Below are 17464 nucleotides of genomic sequence, written 5' to 3' on the forward strand. Positions count from 1 at the left end.
CCACCTGATTTATTTTCTGTAGACTAATCGTCTACACACATGATGCCTTGAAACATGAAAATGCCACATGGGTGTCAAGGTCAGGAATCTGTCTCCTCTGTCTTGGGAAGTTTTTAATAATGCAAATTCTGATCTTGGTATCTCCAGTACAGTTAAGAGTCAATTAGGGGAGCTTACCCTGAGACATTTTTAAGACCTTCTTTAAATTCAAGGCCAGGAGGCCATAGCTGCTCTGCTATATCGTGCGACACTCAGCACAAAGGGCTTAAGAGGAATGCTAAGCTCCCCTGAAACTGTTTCTGTTGCTCTTGAGCATAGCCCTAGTTAATGCCATGCGTGAACACCCCGCCTCAGCTCTCAGTTCCCTTGAAACCAAAAAGGCAGCACTCTGTTGTTTAAATTAAAGGAGGAGATGTGCTTTGCACAAATTAGCTTTCCTATTGATGTGGTGCATATTACAAAGATCAGTCCACTTGTTTTAATTCAAATCTATGTGCCGCAATTTTTATTTAATTTAAAACTAAATAAGAACCAGTAGTTGCTGGAAGGAGGGGAAATGCCAAGCCCAACTTAGCCCTGGCAGCCTTCCTGAAACCACTGTGACTTGGGTACTGTGAACTACTGAGCTAAAGAGCCAGGGTGCAGAGCTGCTGAGCTTATCTAACAAGGAGGGAGTTTAGGAAAGCACCTGGGAAGGTTGTAGGAGCCAGATGATATGTCAGCGAACACTGTTTCTCAAATTCATTGACTTCTGCTGCACTTTTGAGAAGGCATTGAAACCCCAATATGTCCTATCGCAAAAACTATGAAAAGTTTTAACCAGTAAAATGTCACCACAGTACATGGATTTATACAAAACTTCATCCATGAGCTCACATAACCATGAAACAACAGCACCAACAGTTGCCAGGCTGTGCCATTAATGTTCCTGACTCATTTTGTTGTGCACTAGCACTCATTCCCGTTCAAATAGCTGCCGACACCAAAGGATTAAGAAAAAGGCATGGAAGATAAACTTTAAGAAATCTTTTTCATGAACATGTATTTTTTTCCCCTCTCAATTGTGAAAAGGCTGCCGTTGCTACTCAAGTTTTGTGGAGCACTGTTCTGCAGCTCATGGAACCCCAGTGTTCTATAGAAGCACAGTTTTTAAGAGTCCTTGCCAAGGTGTAGATCACCTTTCCCGGTGTCTTTTGGGTGACCAACTGATCAAGCCATGGTGAGAATTCAATTTGACACTTTGATCCCAAAGTGACCTTATCCAGCAGACATCAGTGACAGCCATAAAGGAAACATAAATGGAACTCAAGTGAAGAACCAAGGTCGTTGTTTCAGCAGTGCCTAGAAATAAGAATCCATGTCTGTGACTATCCAGGCTAATGGAACTCCATTAAGCTATCAGGACCATCCCACAGTAATTACCAGTCCCCGTGTGAAGGGGACACTTCCATGCTGTCTTGATCCTTGATATCCAAAAGTGTGGTCCTTAGGCCAGCAGCTTTGGCATCCCTTAGAAGCTTATTAGAAGCCCTGGATCCAAGTCTGCATTCTAACAGATCCCCAGGTAATTCATGTGCACTTGGAAGTTTGAGAACCATGTTTCAGAACATAATCTCAATTCATGGTTTTTCTTCTGAACCTCTCTCTTCAATACATTTCTCCCATCTCATTCTGTTTGGCTTTAGACCCGCCTAGATGCCAGCCTTGCCTCTTGTTCTTCCATTTGCCATCTGATCAGCATAATTCTGCTTATCTAATTATTGAATTTCTTGTGGTTCCTTCAGCATGCTAAGGTCTTCCTCCCTATTCACTCAGACTGTCCTTATGCCTGGAACATTTTCCACATCCACCCACCCTCACTCACTTTGTTTGTTTTATTCTTTGGATCTCAGTTTAGACATCCCTTCTGATAAGAAGCCTTTGTAACTTCTCTGGTCTGGGTTTGTATCATTCTCACCTGTTTCCATAGCACCCAATACTTCTCCTCCCCTAGTAGTCATCACGCTGTACCTTGCCTACCTGTACTCCCTCTAGACTGGAAGCTTAGTAAATCCAAAATGTTTATCTCTACACCTCAGCACCCAGCACGCTACTGGAAGGTGAGTAGGCTTCTACAAATATTTGGTATATAAATAGGTGAATGAATGATATACCCAACTAAAGTTGTACATTTCACTCAGTCAAGAATCAGGCTAAACTCAACTTCAGCTTAGGAAAAAAGATTTCTTTAAATATATCTACAAGAGTTAGCTGAGAGTCTGGGCTCCTCTAAAAGCTGGACTTTTCTTTCCTTCCCTCCCATGATTTAGCCCATTTGACACCATCATGCTATCAGGAATCCTTTGTCCAAGCTTACCTCTTTGCAGCCCCTTTGCCTACAGTCCTGTGTTCTCTTACCTTTCCATGCTATATCTCCTTCTTACCCTAGGCATATTTGTGTCTTTAATTATGCCACTGCCTCTTCCTCACCAGTACAAGGCCACTAACAAGCTAATGGGGCAGAGGTCAGGACTTTCTCCATTTAAGAAGATGAACTTCCACCAAGCCCCCATCTGTCCCAGGTGGTGCCCCATGCAGCTTGGAGCAGGCATTAGTGAGCAAAGCAATGGGAGTAGATCTTCTGAGGTCTCCAGATGGGATAGGGTTAACCGGCTTATGCAGGAAATGAGCCACAAAAAAAATGGTTTAACAACTGTGTCAAGCAATCACAAGGAAAACTCATCTTGGATAATGAATAACCACAAGCAGCATTGCTGTGACGAAGCAGACAAGTATAGTAGACCCATATGAATTGCAGATCCCATTAAGTCCTCACAGTCTCCAATGCTGAGAAAAGGTTATGTGATTATGATGAATTCAGAATATCTGAGAAATAGCTTAGAACTGTGGCCTGCCCCATACACTTGTTTTCTCTCATTATTAAGTCCAAGCATTATCATTCTTCACTTCGCTCCAGAATAAATTTACAATAAAAATTACCTGCTCTTGCATTTTTAACCAGCCAGTTAGGTTTTGCTATTTGGCACACCACAATATTTTTTAGATGGGAACTACCGTTTTGATGAAGTACAGTGAATTCAGGCTTTGAAGCTGGCTCAGCCACCTGGAACTGTGTGATTAATCCCGTTCAAACCTCAGTGCCCTAGGCTGTAAAATGGGGATATTAATACTTACCTTAAATGGTCAATGTTGAAAACCAAACTAGAATCTATATTTAAAATATGCCTGGCACAGGGACCGCCACCTAGGAGATACTCACAATGGGAGTTTCTTTTACTTTCTTTAACCACCAGAGATGACAAGACAGCCTTTAGTGCTTTCATAGAGAGAGGACTCAATCTCACACCTGGTGTCATGAAAACATTCTATCAGAGACTGAGAGTTTTATTCCAAAGAAGGTTTGACTGTCAAATCACTGCTGAGGACAGCCTGAGGTAAAAGCTAAGGGCTAGTGACATCCCTGTAGAAGAAAAAGGCCCGTGGCTCCTGCTCTCCTCCCTCCATTTAAGGACAATCATGATATTTTACTTTTAGTTCCATCAGTGACTTACTCCTGGCATTAATACATGAAACAAAACATGTAACTCAATCCTGGCATGTTGGCTCACACCTATAATCCCAGCACTTCAGGAGGCTAAAGCAGGAGGATTGCTTGAGGCCAGGAGTTTGAGACCAGCCTGGGCAACATAACAAGACCCCATCTCTACAAAAAAAAAATTTTTTTAATTAGGCAGGGGAGGTGGTGCTCACCTGTACTCCCAGCTACTCAGGAGGCTGAGGTTGGGAAGACCACTTGAGCCCAGGAGTGGGAGGCTGCAGTGAACTATGATCACACACCGCACTCCAGCCTGGGCAAGAGTGAGACCCTGTGCCTAAAAAAATAAAAATAAAAAATAAAAAATGTTGTGACTCAAAATACCAGTTACTGTGAGTAAAATATATTGTGCCCCCACCCCCAACAGGTTCACACGTATAAATTGTCACAATCTACTTAGACATTCATTGAGTGTGAAACACTAGCGAGATCTTGTGGATAATCAGACCGTCCTGTGTATTGAGGTGGTGCAGACGACAGGAACATGCCAGCCTCTGAGAGAACTGAGTAATAAAAGGAGACAGTCCAGAATGTGTGTCACCTCTCCCTGTGTTCAGGAGCTTTCGGTGTACATTGAGATTTTTAGGATATCCAAAGTGTCACAGATATCACAAATATCTGATAGTTTTAACCAAATTAACATGTCCACAGAGGCAAACAAATGGACCACATTATTTTCCCTCTATTCTGCCTGAATTTATTTATTAATTGCTTGCTTGTGGTGGCATTGGGTAGACAAAACCTTAGAAAACTATTAACACAAGCAAACCGTGTTCCAAAAATTAGTCTGTCTGTACCAGGCACAAATCCCTCTAATTCTGCCCTCAGGTTTTGTGGATAGAGTTCAAAAGAAGTCAATAAGATTGACTCAAATAAATTATATGTGCAAATGAGCAAGAAGCAGTTACACTTTAAAATGCTTTGTGCTAAGTATCCATCCATAGGGTCATTAAGGAATTTAAGAATTTTCATCATTAGTTCTGATATATTGAAGAGGTTCAAATGCTGCTTTGTCAACCAAGTCCTTCCCAGACTGACCAAGCCTCTGTGAGCAGGGCAGGATCCCAGCCCCACCTCCCAGCCTCCTGCTGACTCTGCCTGGAAGACTGCTCCAGAAGCACCTTCAAGGACTGGGGGTTCCATATGAGGGAAGGAGGAGACCCCAGGGCAAGTGTGCGCCCTGCCTGTCATTCACAGGCTTCCCCTCCTTTTAGAGGAACCTGGTCACTCATACCACCTTTCCTACAGTGGCTGAAACATTTCACTGCCCTTTCTTGAAGCTGTTTTAAATGCCACAAGTCGAAGTGAAAGCATGTGTGTTAACAAGTATTTAAAATGCACTCCTCTCAGGAAGGATTGTGTGCTCTCCTTCCTTAACAGATTTCTTCCAATTGCCTTCTTCCTGGCATGAAGCTCATTCTGGCTGCCCAAGGAGATGGAAGTTTCCACTGGAGAGTCAGAAACATCACTTTAGATTAGGGTGGCTTGCGGAGAACTTGGAGCCAAATGAAGGCCCCAAGTGCCAGTGATGCTGGAGAAAGGGGCAGAGCTAGAGCGAGAGAAAGACACAGAAAGTTAGGGAGTGGGCAAGAGGCTGAACACCCGCTGAACACATTGCCTGGGATTGACCCTTTGCCTAGGGAAGCCGAAGGAGATTTTCTTCAATCGTCTTTAGAACTCACATTCTTACTCTAACTATGATTTTTGAGCTTTGTCACAGGAAACTCAATAGCGATAACCTGGGATAGGTGCTCTCCCAGCACCTACTTCCTCAGCTGTTAAAAAATATTCTGTGATTCTACAGAGACACATAGCGTAGGTAGACGCAGAATCATAGGATAATGTAAGCTTCTGTGACACACAGACTCCCAGAATTCAACAGTTTAATCACAGTAGCCATTGCTTTCTGGCTCGTGTCACAAGCCAGGGTTGATATTAACATGGAGCTGGGTGGGGTTGGGGGAATTTCTCTCCTACAGACAGTGATTCAAATATAACAAGGCTGCTTCCATCTTATGATTTCAGAACTCCCTAAGGATTCTAGAAGTGTGGTCCATGGAGCAGCAGTCTTGACAGCACCTGGCAGCTTGTCAGAAATGCAGCTTCTCAGACCTACCACGAACCTCCTGAGTCAGACACTCTCAGAATAGAGCCCTGAAATCTGAGGGGCGGGTGGGGGTGGGGGTGGGGTGGTGGTGAACAAGCCCTTCAGGTGATTTTGATATAGCTCATGTTTGGGAACCACTTCATGATTTATATGCAGCTGGTGAAAGGAGAAAGCAAGCCAAGGATAAGAAGCTGCTGCTTAAAAGCCTTGGACCGGAAGTGACTCACACCATTTCTGCTCTCACTTTACTGGTCAGAACCAGTCACGTGGCTGTACCTAGCTGCAAGAGCTGCTAATAGTTTATGCAGTTATGGCAGTACATCACGGACTGTATAAGAATAGATTTGGTGGATAGATAGCCATATTTGCCAAAATAGCCCTCTGCAGCAGGAATATTGTCATTATTTATAATGTCACATGGGAAAAAGCAATTCCAGATCCAAACTGGAAACCTATGCCAGGTTTCCTCAACTCCAGCAACTGTGGACATTTGAAGCAGATAATTCTTTGTTGTGGAGACTGTCTTGAACATTGCAGAATGTTTAACAGCATCCCTGGCTTCTGCCAACTGGATAATAATATAATAGTAGCACCTTCACCTCCCCACTCCTCCCTCCTACTTTGTGGACAATGAGGACTATCTCCAGACAGTGCCATACATTCCCTAGGGATAAAAATCACTCCAGTTAAAAGAAAACACTGACCTAAACAGAAAATTGATAAAGTGATCTTTGGAACACAAGCTGCCCATAAGTTGGGTACTACTCCCAGAATGTTGACTTTCTTCTGATCTATGTTAGCCTTTCTCTTGACACTCTCTGTTGAAGATTTCAGCTAGTGATGAGGATTATTCTGATTATTCCACAGTTTACTATTACATCCATCTTACCCACGTAAAAACAAACTTCCAAAGCCAGAGGCATCTATGCTTGTTGACTTCAGAGTTGTGACAGAGCTCATCCTATTTACAATGACCCTTTCTGGCTACCCAGGGCTTCTAAAAACAAACTTCTCTTTACATAAAAATACACAGAAGTTATATCACATTGCTTCTTAGTAGCCTTAAGTTTAAATGATTCAAGTTCAGGAAGAGAGACGAGGGAAAGCTCTACTTGTCTAACACAGGCTTAGTTTCCAGAAGAACTCAATTTATTTTTGAATGCAGAAGATTTTCCCACTGAAAACAATCTGTTGGCTTCACTTCCATGTGATAAAGTGATGTTGAACTGAAAATGGAACTGCGTAGCAAGATTGCATTATCCTGGAACATTTTGAAATCAAACTGGCATTTTTGCTTAAAGTAGGTACCCTTTGCAAAGTCACAGGATTCCAGTAGGGGTAAAAATGAAATGTAATTCAATTCTGGACCCAAACCAGGGTTTGATTTAACAGATTAATAATAAGACTGTATTAAATCTTTTAAATCTACTTCTTCAGAGTATTTGAAGTGAAAGGGGAAAAAAAGGAATTGCAATGGATTATGTCCCAAATGGAAAGACAGGCAGCAAAATAATGCATCTAAAGGACTTTTCTTTTAAAGGATAGATCATTTATCAGGGACAGTTCTGCATCCCTGTCCATCTACTGCTCATTTTCTTTTGGGTTCCAATTGTACTTTTCTGTTTTTTTTTGAGACGGAGTCTCGCTCTGTGGCCCAGGCTGGAGTGCAGTGGCGCAACCTCGGCTCACTGCAAGCTCTGCCTCCCAGGTTCACGCCATTCTCCTGCCTCAGCCTCCCGAGTACCTGGGACTACAGGCGTCCGCCACCACGCCCGGCTGATTTTTTGTATTTGCAGTAGAGACAGGGTTTCACCGTGTTAGCCAGGATGGTCTCGATCTCCTGACCTCGTGATCCACCCGCCTTGGCCTCCCAAAGTGCTGGGATTACAGGCGTGAGCCACTGTGCCTGGCCTCTCATTGTACTTTTAAACACAAAAATGACCTCCTCTTATCCATTCACTTATGCATTCATCCAGTGCTTGCAGAGCCCCTACCCTATGAGAGGCACCGTCTAGCTCTGGAAATGCCACAGCAGAGCCAGCAAACCAGAAGTCAGCTCTTACCAAACATACTTTCCAGCATAGAGAGACAGATCTTAAAGACCAGAATATAAACAAGATCATTTCCGATGGTGATCAGTGCAATGAAAAACAAACGGCCAGGCGCAGTGGCTCACGCCTGTAATCCCAGCACTTTGGGAGGCCGAGGCGGGTGGATCACGAAGTCAGGAGATCGAAACCATCCTGACCAACATGGTGAAACCCTGTCTCTACTAAAATAAAAAATAAAATAAAAATAAATAAAAAAATAAAAAAATTAGCCAGGCATGGTAGTGTGTGCCTGTAGTCCCAGCTACTCAGGAGGCTGAGGCAAGGGAATCACTTGAACCCGGGAGGCGGACGTTACAGTGAGCTGAGATCATGCCACTGCACTCCAGCCTGGGCAACAGAGCAAGACTCGGTCTCAAAAAACAAAACAAAACAAAACAAAAATACCTGGATGAAGGTGAGTGCACTTAGGTCTGATGGTCAGGGCAGCCTTTCTGAGGACTGAGATGATGGGCACAGCCAAGGGATGACTTAGGGGAGCACTGCAGGTGGGAGAAGCTGCAAGTACAAAGGCCTCAAGGCAAGAACAAACCTGGTTCAAAATAAACTTCATCTTCTTACATTTTTCAAGCTTCCAACTATCCTCATATCTTTCCACTCTCTTCAGTAAAAGATCCTAACCTTTCCCCTGAACTCTGCACTCACATCTAATCACTCACTCAAGCCTCTCTGCTTGGAAGACTAATAGGCAGCTCAGATGTAATAAAGTGGGAACACAACCCTTGATCGCCCTTATACACCCAAACATGCTCTTCCCCTGGGCTTCCCCAATTCTTCCGGGGCTGAGTTCTCCTCTCATACCCCTCATCTGACCCATCAACAAACATCAACCTTTGACATACATTCAGCACCTGCCATGCTATCATCAGTGGTCTGATCTGCATTCACTTCTTGCCTGGAATAACAAGGCAGCCTCCTCACTGGCCTCCTGTCAGCAGCATGTTTTCCTATCAGAGTCAGAGTTTTTCAGCATAGAAGAGATCCTATCACTATCTTGCATTAAAACCTTCCTAAAGTTTACTATCTCAGAATAAAATTCCAAAGCCTTGCTATTCAAAAGCCCAGTATGATTTGGCTATGTCACCTTTCTGGCATTATCTCCTTCCACTGCCTCCCAGCTCCACCCTGTTTATCCTGCTCCCATCACACCAGCCTCCTTGCCACAGCTTAAGCACACCAGGCATAGGCCTTCCTCAGGATTTTGCACCTACTATTCCCGAAGCCTAGAATGATTTTCCTCCAGATACCCAGATGGCTTCGCCCTCTATTAGGTTCTCTGCTCAAATGTCACCTAACCAGAGAGACTCTCCTAACCATGCTAACATCCCTCCCCTCACATATAAATACTCTCTATCCCCTTACCCTACTTTGGTTTTCTTCATACCACCTGACATAATTAATCTAGAAGCACCTTTAAATTAAGGTCTTGTTTGCCACTATCACCTGGAGCCTGAATGAATTAATCAGTGAATGAATATATGAATATCACCATCTCATATCTAGAGGGCCTGAAACCACTGCAATAGTTCAATCTGAAAGCATTTACAGAGTTTTGTGTTCTGGGTATTATGAAAGACATAAGAACTATGTAAGGAAGATGTAACTCCAAACTTCTAAAAAATTGGGAGTTGGAGAAAAAGACCACATTAAAGTACTGATTCATTTCAGACTATGATTTAATAATACAAGTGGCATGGGCAGTATGTTTCATTAGATTTCTAAGAAAGAGAGAACAAAGTGGACTAGAGTATTCCAGGAAAACTTCATAGGAGTGGGATGAGGGAAGAAAGATCATTCAAATGGGTGAAGTTTGGAGAAGCTCAAAGGAAAGGCAGAAATCCAGCACTGAAGCAAGGAATTAATGGTGAGGCCATGGCACAGAGGTGGGGATAACAGTCATTTATGGGAGGAGAGAAACCTGCCTTGCTTATGGAAGTTCTCAGTGGAGAAGAGGAAGTAAACAGGAAAAGTAGGATGGGGTTCTGAGGGAAAGGTATCTCTGGGCTGTGGGAAGCTACTGGGTTATGCTTGCTGAGTTGAATCGTGACCGCATAAAGCTAGGTTTTAAGGAAGCTGTACTGAGGAACATCAGCAAGATGGACTGAAAGAAGAAGAAGAGAATAGAGGCTTGAGGCCAAGACCAGAGAGTGGTTCGGGGCACAGGCAGGTTGTGAGATGGGTCTTAGGCCAAGGTGGTGCAGTGGGAAATGAGAGGAGCTGGGCTCTCGTATACCTCATCTTCTGCTGCATCAGAATCTCTAGTCGGGACGCTGGCGTGAGTGACTACATATATTTTTAAGTTCCACGTGATTCTAATGTGCACTTCTAGTGAAAAAAAACACAAGTCTAGTTGTAAACCTCCATTTGGAGATGAGGTAACAGAAATCTAGATGAGGTAACCTGCTTATGGTCATGCGGCCTGTGGGGCAGGCCTGAGGGCAGATATCAGAACCCTTGACTCTCAAAATAAGGTTTTAAAGGATCTCAATAAATAATAAAAAGGCAGAAACTGAACTTGTAGAAACTATTCTGAAACCATTACATTAATCTAGGAGGTATCAATCACTTTTCCATATGTAACCTGACATTATTGAAGAATCAGAAAATTCATCCATTCATTGATTTGTTGGACAAATCTTTATTGAGTGCCTACTGTGTGCTTAGTATTGCTTTAGATGTCATAGCTAAACAGAACTGGCCAGTTGCAATGTACAGTAATAAGGGCTCTGATGGGGCAAACATGGATTGTATTAGGAATATAACCCAGTCTAACCCAGACCCAGATGTCAGAGGAGGCTTTGTGGAGAAAACAGTGTCTCATTTGAGCTCTGAAGACCAGTTAGAATTCAGTGAAGTTTTGGTGAGGGTTATAGGAGAAAGAACTAGAGAAAATTTAGATGAGAAAAGAAGATTTGGGCATAGAAAATTATGTAGGCAAAGGTCTCTTTTGCCTCACCATTTATTTCAGTGCCTTAAATGCTGCATATCAGTTCATGACGATGGTCATGATTTGGGCCCTCATGAGGTATAGCAAGCTTTTTCCTCATCAAACTATACTTTCAAAGTATCCTCTTTTGCATCTCTAATACACCTTCTTACAGTTTACCTTTTAAAAGAGTCATGTTTGTAGGACCATGAACACTGGAACAGAGCAGCCAAACTCTGTCATTCTTGCACTGTGTCTGGGATACAGCTTAGCATATAGTGAGTGCTCAGGAAATGCTTTTAGTTTATTGCTTTGCACCTTAAATAAAGATGCCCTAAGAGATACTTATATTCCTGTGATTTAAGTTTAGCTATGTCTGACCTTCACCTATTCAGAACACATTTGCAAATTTGCAATTGATTAAAAGCTTCACTTTTGCCCTTTGAAGATAAACAGGAAGCTGCACATTTTCTGCAGCAGGAGTGCTTGCTAGAAAGCTTTCCTTGGTTCAATAGTTTTCTATTGTTATGAATAGAACATCAACATAATTAACATAAGAATCCCTTAGAGGCCAATTTTAAATGAAACCACATTTAATTGCAGGTAATTCCTTTATTCCCCAAGGTGATGCTAAATTTCCAACTGGGCATATGAAATACGTCAAAATCTCTGCAAAGTAAACCCATTTAAAATGAAACGGTATAGTCTTTCAACCCTCAAAAGTATAAAATTATTTTGACTAGTTGGCCAAAACAAAGAGAAAAAGAAAGATAAAACCCAAAACTCAAACTCAGAGTATCCATAAAACAACACAAAACACAAGTTTTGACAAGTTCTAGATTTCTTGAGTTTTTAAGAGAAATGGTTGGTGTTTTTGGGAAATAATTTTGGCTAAAAACAAAATCCTAAGTCAATATTCATTTTTCATGTTTAGTATTTTGCTGGTACCCTAATAATCTATTTCAATCCTAAAATCCTCTATTGCCCAAAACCATAGCATTGAGAAGATAGGATCAGTATGCCCAGAGCCTACACATAGGAGGTAATCAATACATACACATTAAATGAACCAATGAATGAAGCATTGGTTTCACATTTATCTAGCCTCCAAATGTGTGATAAGCAACTTCAGAGTCATAAAGGATGAGTAGGATATAGACAATAGTCCACCTCGTCTGGAGTTCTACATTAGCTTCACTTTGTCCACCCGGCAGCCTCACCATTCTCAGCCCCGTGCTTCCAGTGCCGCAGTGCCGTGCGTGCCACATGTTACCTGGGCTATGGATAGATGATCCCATCTCTAAAAACACCCTGTATCTATGTTTTTTTAGGTGGTTATAACATTGAGAAGGCATCCTCTTTTCAACATCTTGGGGTTTGGCCCCAATTAACAATGTTTCTCAACCCGCCGCGAGATAGTGGCTGTACTTTTCCATTTGTTTCTGAAATCTCTACATTGCATCTCCTGTAAATATAGACTGTTCTATATATAGATATAGATTTTTTCAGAAGTCAGCATAACATATATTTGAGTATATTTTTAAACCAAGAATTCCTCATGTATAGATAATTTAGATTTAAGAGCATAGTTACCCTAGTTTAACATAATAACAATACATTATTAAACATTCTTAGTAAGATTAATGATTGCTTACCTCCTTGCCCTTAAGATCCAGCATGAAATAGTTGATAGTAGGCATGTTATTGCAAGTTTTAATTTTTATTCTAGTTTCTCGTCTTTGTTACAAAGACACAAAGTTAAAAAACTACAAATATTTATATCAATGAGAACTATTAATACTTAGCAATTCATTGTCTAATACTTCTAACATTACGTACTTTGCTATGGTGCTGCTTTATGGACATTTCTATCACCATGAGCTTAAGGAAAAGAGAAATTTGAAAGTTCACTTTCTTTTTCTTTTTCTTTTTCTTTTTTCTGAGCCAGAATTTCGCTCTTGTTGCCCAGGCTGGAGTACAATGGCGCGATCTCGGCTCACTGAAACCTCCGCCTCCCAGGTTCAAGCAATTCTCCTGCCTCAGCCTCCATAGTAGCTGGGATTCCAGGCATCCACCATCACACCCAGCTAATTTTTTGTATTTTTAATAGAGGCAGGGTTTTACTCTGTTGGCCAGGCTGGTCTCAAACTCCTGACCTCAGGTAATCCACCACCCGCCTCAGCCTCCCAAAGTGCTGAGATTACAGGTGTTAGCCACCCCCTCCCCTAGTCAGAAAGTTCACTTTCTAGCTCCAATCTTGTACTGTGATTAAACACTGCTAGGAGCTTTACCATGACCTATAAATTCTCTCCTCAGATACAGAAGTCTCTTGTATGACTGTTTCCTTGAGTTCTCATTCCCTAATCATTCAATTTGTATTTCCTGGTGAGAACACTATTAAAATAGTCACCAGTATTAAGGGTTATTAATATCCCCACTCTTATCCCCAGCTGGGTGTGAATGCACGAATACTTCTGGTGGGGCCTTTTCTTCTTGAGTACAGCCATCTCAAGTGTTCAGAATTTCTGATGTGTAAGAACTTTTTTATTAATATCTACTTCAAATGTTATCTTCCTTATCTATAGGCCATTTCCATGTCTACATGGAGATTTAGAATAATTTCCTTCCTCCATTACATTTTGTTCCTTGAAGGTATTTTATAATCAGAGTGCATGTTCTTCTCTCTTTCAGAGATTTCCTTGTTTCAGGCAAAACGTATTAAGTCTCCCTAGTCAAATCCTGTGGATCTTGCGTTATGCCACTTGTCTCTTGAATAGTCTCAGGATGGAGATAAGAAAGGAGCATTATATTCTAAGTTGAGAACATAGAAAAAAAACCAGGATGGTTATAGTTTTTCTCATTCTGCCCTGTGTCTACTTTTTAAAATTCCTTTAATGTACGAATACAGATTTAGAAATTTAGAAACCTAGATGCTATAATAAATATTATAAAAAGTGGATCATTGAGATTTTATATGTATGATTCAAACCTTTCAACAAAAATAACCAAATCACTACCTCTTTGGCTTATACTAGCTGTCATTATAAATCTTTATTTGTCCTATTGCACAATATAACAGGGACTATAAATGTCTTGCATGTCGTGTGTTACCCAAGAAAGACCTTCCATTTTAGCTCCTTTCCTTTACTAGTTGTGCTTTTATTCACTCTTCTTCCAAGTCTATATTTCTATTAGTGTCATCACATTTCAATTTCAAGTTCTAGTATTTGTTTTTTGTTTGTTTGTTTGTGACGAAGTCTCACTCTGTCATGCAGGCTGCAGTGCAATGGCACGATCTCGGCTCACTGCAACCTCCACTTCCCAGGTTCAACCAATTCTCCAGCTTCAGCCTCCCAAGTAGTTGGGACTATAGGTGTGTGCCACTACGCCTAGCTAATTTTTGTATTTTTAGTAGAGATGGGGTTTCACTATGGTGGCCAGGCTGGTCTCAAACTCCTGACCTCATGATCCGCCCACCTCGGCCTCCCGAAGTGCTGGGATTACAGGCGTGAACCACCATGCCCAGCCCTTCATCTTTAATACCTCTTGCAAATATATTTAATATGGATTCATAAAAACAAAATTAGCATATTATTACAAAAGAAAAAGTAAAATAAGAAAAAACAGTTTTTAATATACTAGTTTACATTATAGATTTTGTAAAACTATGTAATCATTCTGGAGTAATTTTAAATGTCATTTAATTATTTAATTTTCAGTGGTCCATAAGCTTAGTTTTCTTTGTTGTCTGACACATTTGATTTTTAAAAAGTAATTGTTCCCAGAAAGTTTCTTTTGTATATACAGCCAATATTATTCTAAAATTTTGTGGAAATGCAAAATAACTAGAATAGCTAAAACAATTTTGAAAACAAAAAATAAGGTGGGCAGAATCACTCTACCCAATGTTAAGGCTTATTATATAGCTACAATAATTAAGACAGTGTGCTATTAGAAGAAGGACAGACACATAGATCAATGGAACAGAGTAGAGAACTGAGAAATAGACCCACACGAATATACCCAGCTGGTTTTTGATGGACTTCCAAAAGCAATTCAATGAAGAAGTTAAATATCCACAGGTGAAAAAATGAACCTCAACCTAAACCTCTTACCTTATATAGAAATTCAGTCAAAGTGATCATGGACTTAAATGTAAAACTGTAACACTTTCAGAAAAAAATAGGGAAAAACCTTTGGGATCTAGGGCTAGGCAAAGAGTTTTTAGACATGACTCCAAAAGCACAATTTATAAAAAGCAAAATCAACAAATTAGACCTCATCAAAATTGAAAACTTTTCTCTGCAAAAGACTCTTTTAAGAGGATGAAAAGACAAGCTACAGAGTGGGATTGTCAATTTGCAAACCATACATCCAACAAAGGACTATTATGTAGAATTGTTAAGAACTCTCAAAACTCAACAATAAAAAATTCAACAATCCAATTTTTAAAAGTAAGAAAAAGACATGAAGGGCCATTTCACTCAAGAGGGTATGTAGATAACAAACAAATACATTTTAAAATGCTCAATACCATTTTGCTGTTAGGAAAATGCAAACTAAAACCACAACAAACTATCACCACATACTTATCAGAATGACTAAAATGAAAAATAGTGACAACACCAGATCTGCCAAGGAGGCAGAGAAATTGGATGACTTATATACCGCTGGTGGGAATGTAAAATGTTACAGCCACTCTGGAAAACAATTGAGTGATTTCTTAAAAACCTAAATATGCAAATACTATACTGTCTAGTGATTGTACTCCTGGGCATGTATCTCAGGGAAATGAAAACTTATGTTCACACAATAATCTGTATGTAAATTTTAGCATCCTTTCTTGTAATAACCAAAAACTGAAAACAACTCAGATACCCTTCAACAGACGTGTGGTTAAATAAACTGTAGAACATCCAGACTGTGGAATATTACTCAGTAATAAAAAGGAACAACTATCAATAATTCAGCAACCTGAATGATTATCCAGCAAATTATGCTGGGTTAAAAAAAGGCAATTCCAAGAGACTATATACTGCATGTTTCCATTTATACAACTGTCTTGAAATGACAAAAATCATCCTAACAGAGAATAGATTACTGGTTGTTAGGAATTAAGGAGTATGTGGGAGGGAAGTAGGTGTGGTTATAAAAGGGCAATGTGAAGGATCCTTGTGGTGATGGAAATGTTTCCCTGTCTCTCCCTCTCTCTCTCTCTCTCTCTTTAGAGCCAGGGTCTTACTCTGTCACCCAGACTGATGGCATAATCCTCGCTCATTGCAGCCTTGAACTCCTGGGCTTAAGTGATCCTTTCGAGTAGGTGGGACTAAAGACACATGCCACCATGCCTGGCTAATTTAAAAAAAAAAAAAAATTGTAGAGACAGGGTCTTGCTTTGTTGCCCAGGCTGGTCTTGAACACCTGACTTCATGTGATTTTCCCACTTCAACTTCCCAAAGTGCTGAGATTACAAGTGTGAGCCACTGCACCCAGCCAGAAATGTTCTTTATCTTGACTGGATAATGTCAATATTCTGGTTGAGATATTGAGCTACAGTTTTGCATGATATCATTGAGGGGAAACTGAAGAAATAGTACACGGTGTCTTTCTGTTTTATTTTTTACAACTCTTTATGAATCTATAATTATCTCAAAATAAAAAGATTAATTTTAAAAAATTGTGTCAGCAAATCGTAAAGATGAATCCATTGAAATGAAAAAGACACCTGCAAGACGTTTATTTTCTCCTTTGGTTTTTCCTGCAAGGTTTGCGAGGAGCGATTGCTTTTGCCTTAGCTATTCGGAACACAGAATCTCAGCCCAAACAAATGATGTTTACCACCACGCTGCTCCTCGTGTTCTTCACTGTCTGGGTATTTGGAGGAGGAACAACCCCCATGCTGACTTGGCTTCAGATCAGGTGAGTGACACCGTCTAGCAAAGGAAATCATTACGAGGCACGGCTGCGCTGTTCAATTTCCGGTATTGCTGACCCAGTACAATGGCAGGTCCTACCCTAACTTTCCCGGCAGTCAAGTTGACCTTCACTCATAAGGTGAAACAATATGACGTAGTACCAACCGCACTGACTTTTCCAGGAGGCTTCCAAATCCTAGGATGATGTCTGTTTATAGTCTGTCCCTAGAAATTTATTTATTCATCTATCAATTATTCCATTCAACAATCTGTATTCAGTACAATGCGGTATACTACGGAGTTTACAAAAATATGACCCAGGTCTTGTCCTCAAGATACAATCCAGTAGGATTGATACAGAAAAATCTATAATACGAAGGATAAAGTGAATTTACTGTTAATTCCTCACAGCACTTACAACAGAAACAGGGACATAGGAAATGCTTAAACATACTTGCTTAGTGAGCCATATGCTTAGCCAGAGGGATGCTATCGACACAAGTTAGACACTTTCATACAGGAAAAGGGGATAAAGGCTTCAGTCAGTGGCCCTCCAGTAAGCAGTTCTGGAAGATGATTGCTATAAACCTGAAGTATGGGAGGAGCAGACAATCTGACAAAAACAGGTAGCTGGTGACAATTGTGAAAAGGGGTAAATCTATTTTAAAGTGTGGCTGTCTTTGTTTAATGTTCTTGTGACCTGGGTCCTCATTTTCATATACCAGAAGGTAACAACAGTGCGTTAGGCAAATCACATTTTATTTCTCAAATCTATACATTTTGATGATAATGCAGTCACTTCCTGATTCCTAC

The 17464-nt window shown here is 40.8% G+C and overlaps 1 protein-coding gene across 1 annotated transcript in view; it reads left to right on the plus strand.

Annotated features, from left to right (window-relative positions):
* SLC9A9 (solute carrier family 9 member A9) overlaps window positions 1-17464 on the plus strand; it is a 598822-nt gene that overhangs the window by 371038 nt on the left and 210320 nt on the right. The window contains exon 12 of the mRNA XM_030816700.1: window positions 16502-16655. Coding sequence (XP_030672560.1) covers window positions 16502-16655 — 154 coding nt within the window. The remainder of the gene's footprint in view (window positions 1-16501; window positions 16656-17464) is intronic.

This window comes from Nomascus leucogenys, chromosome 8 (genome assembly GCF_006542625.1).
Source record: "Nomascus leucogenys isolate Asia chromosome 8, Asia_NLE_v1, whole genome shotgun sequence".
Lineage (NCBI taxonomy): Eukaryota > Metazoa > Chordata > Mammalia > Primates > Hylobatidae > Nomascus > Nomascus leucogenys.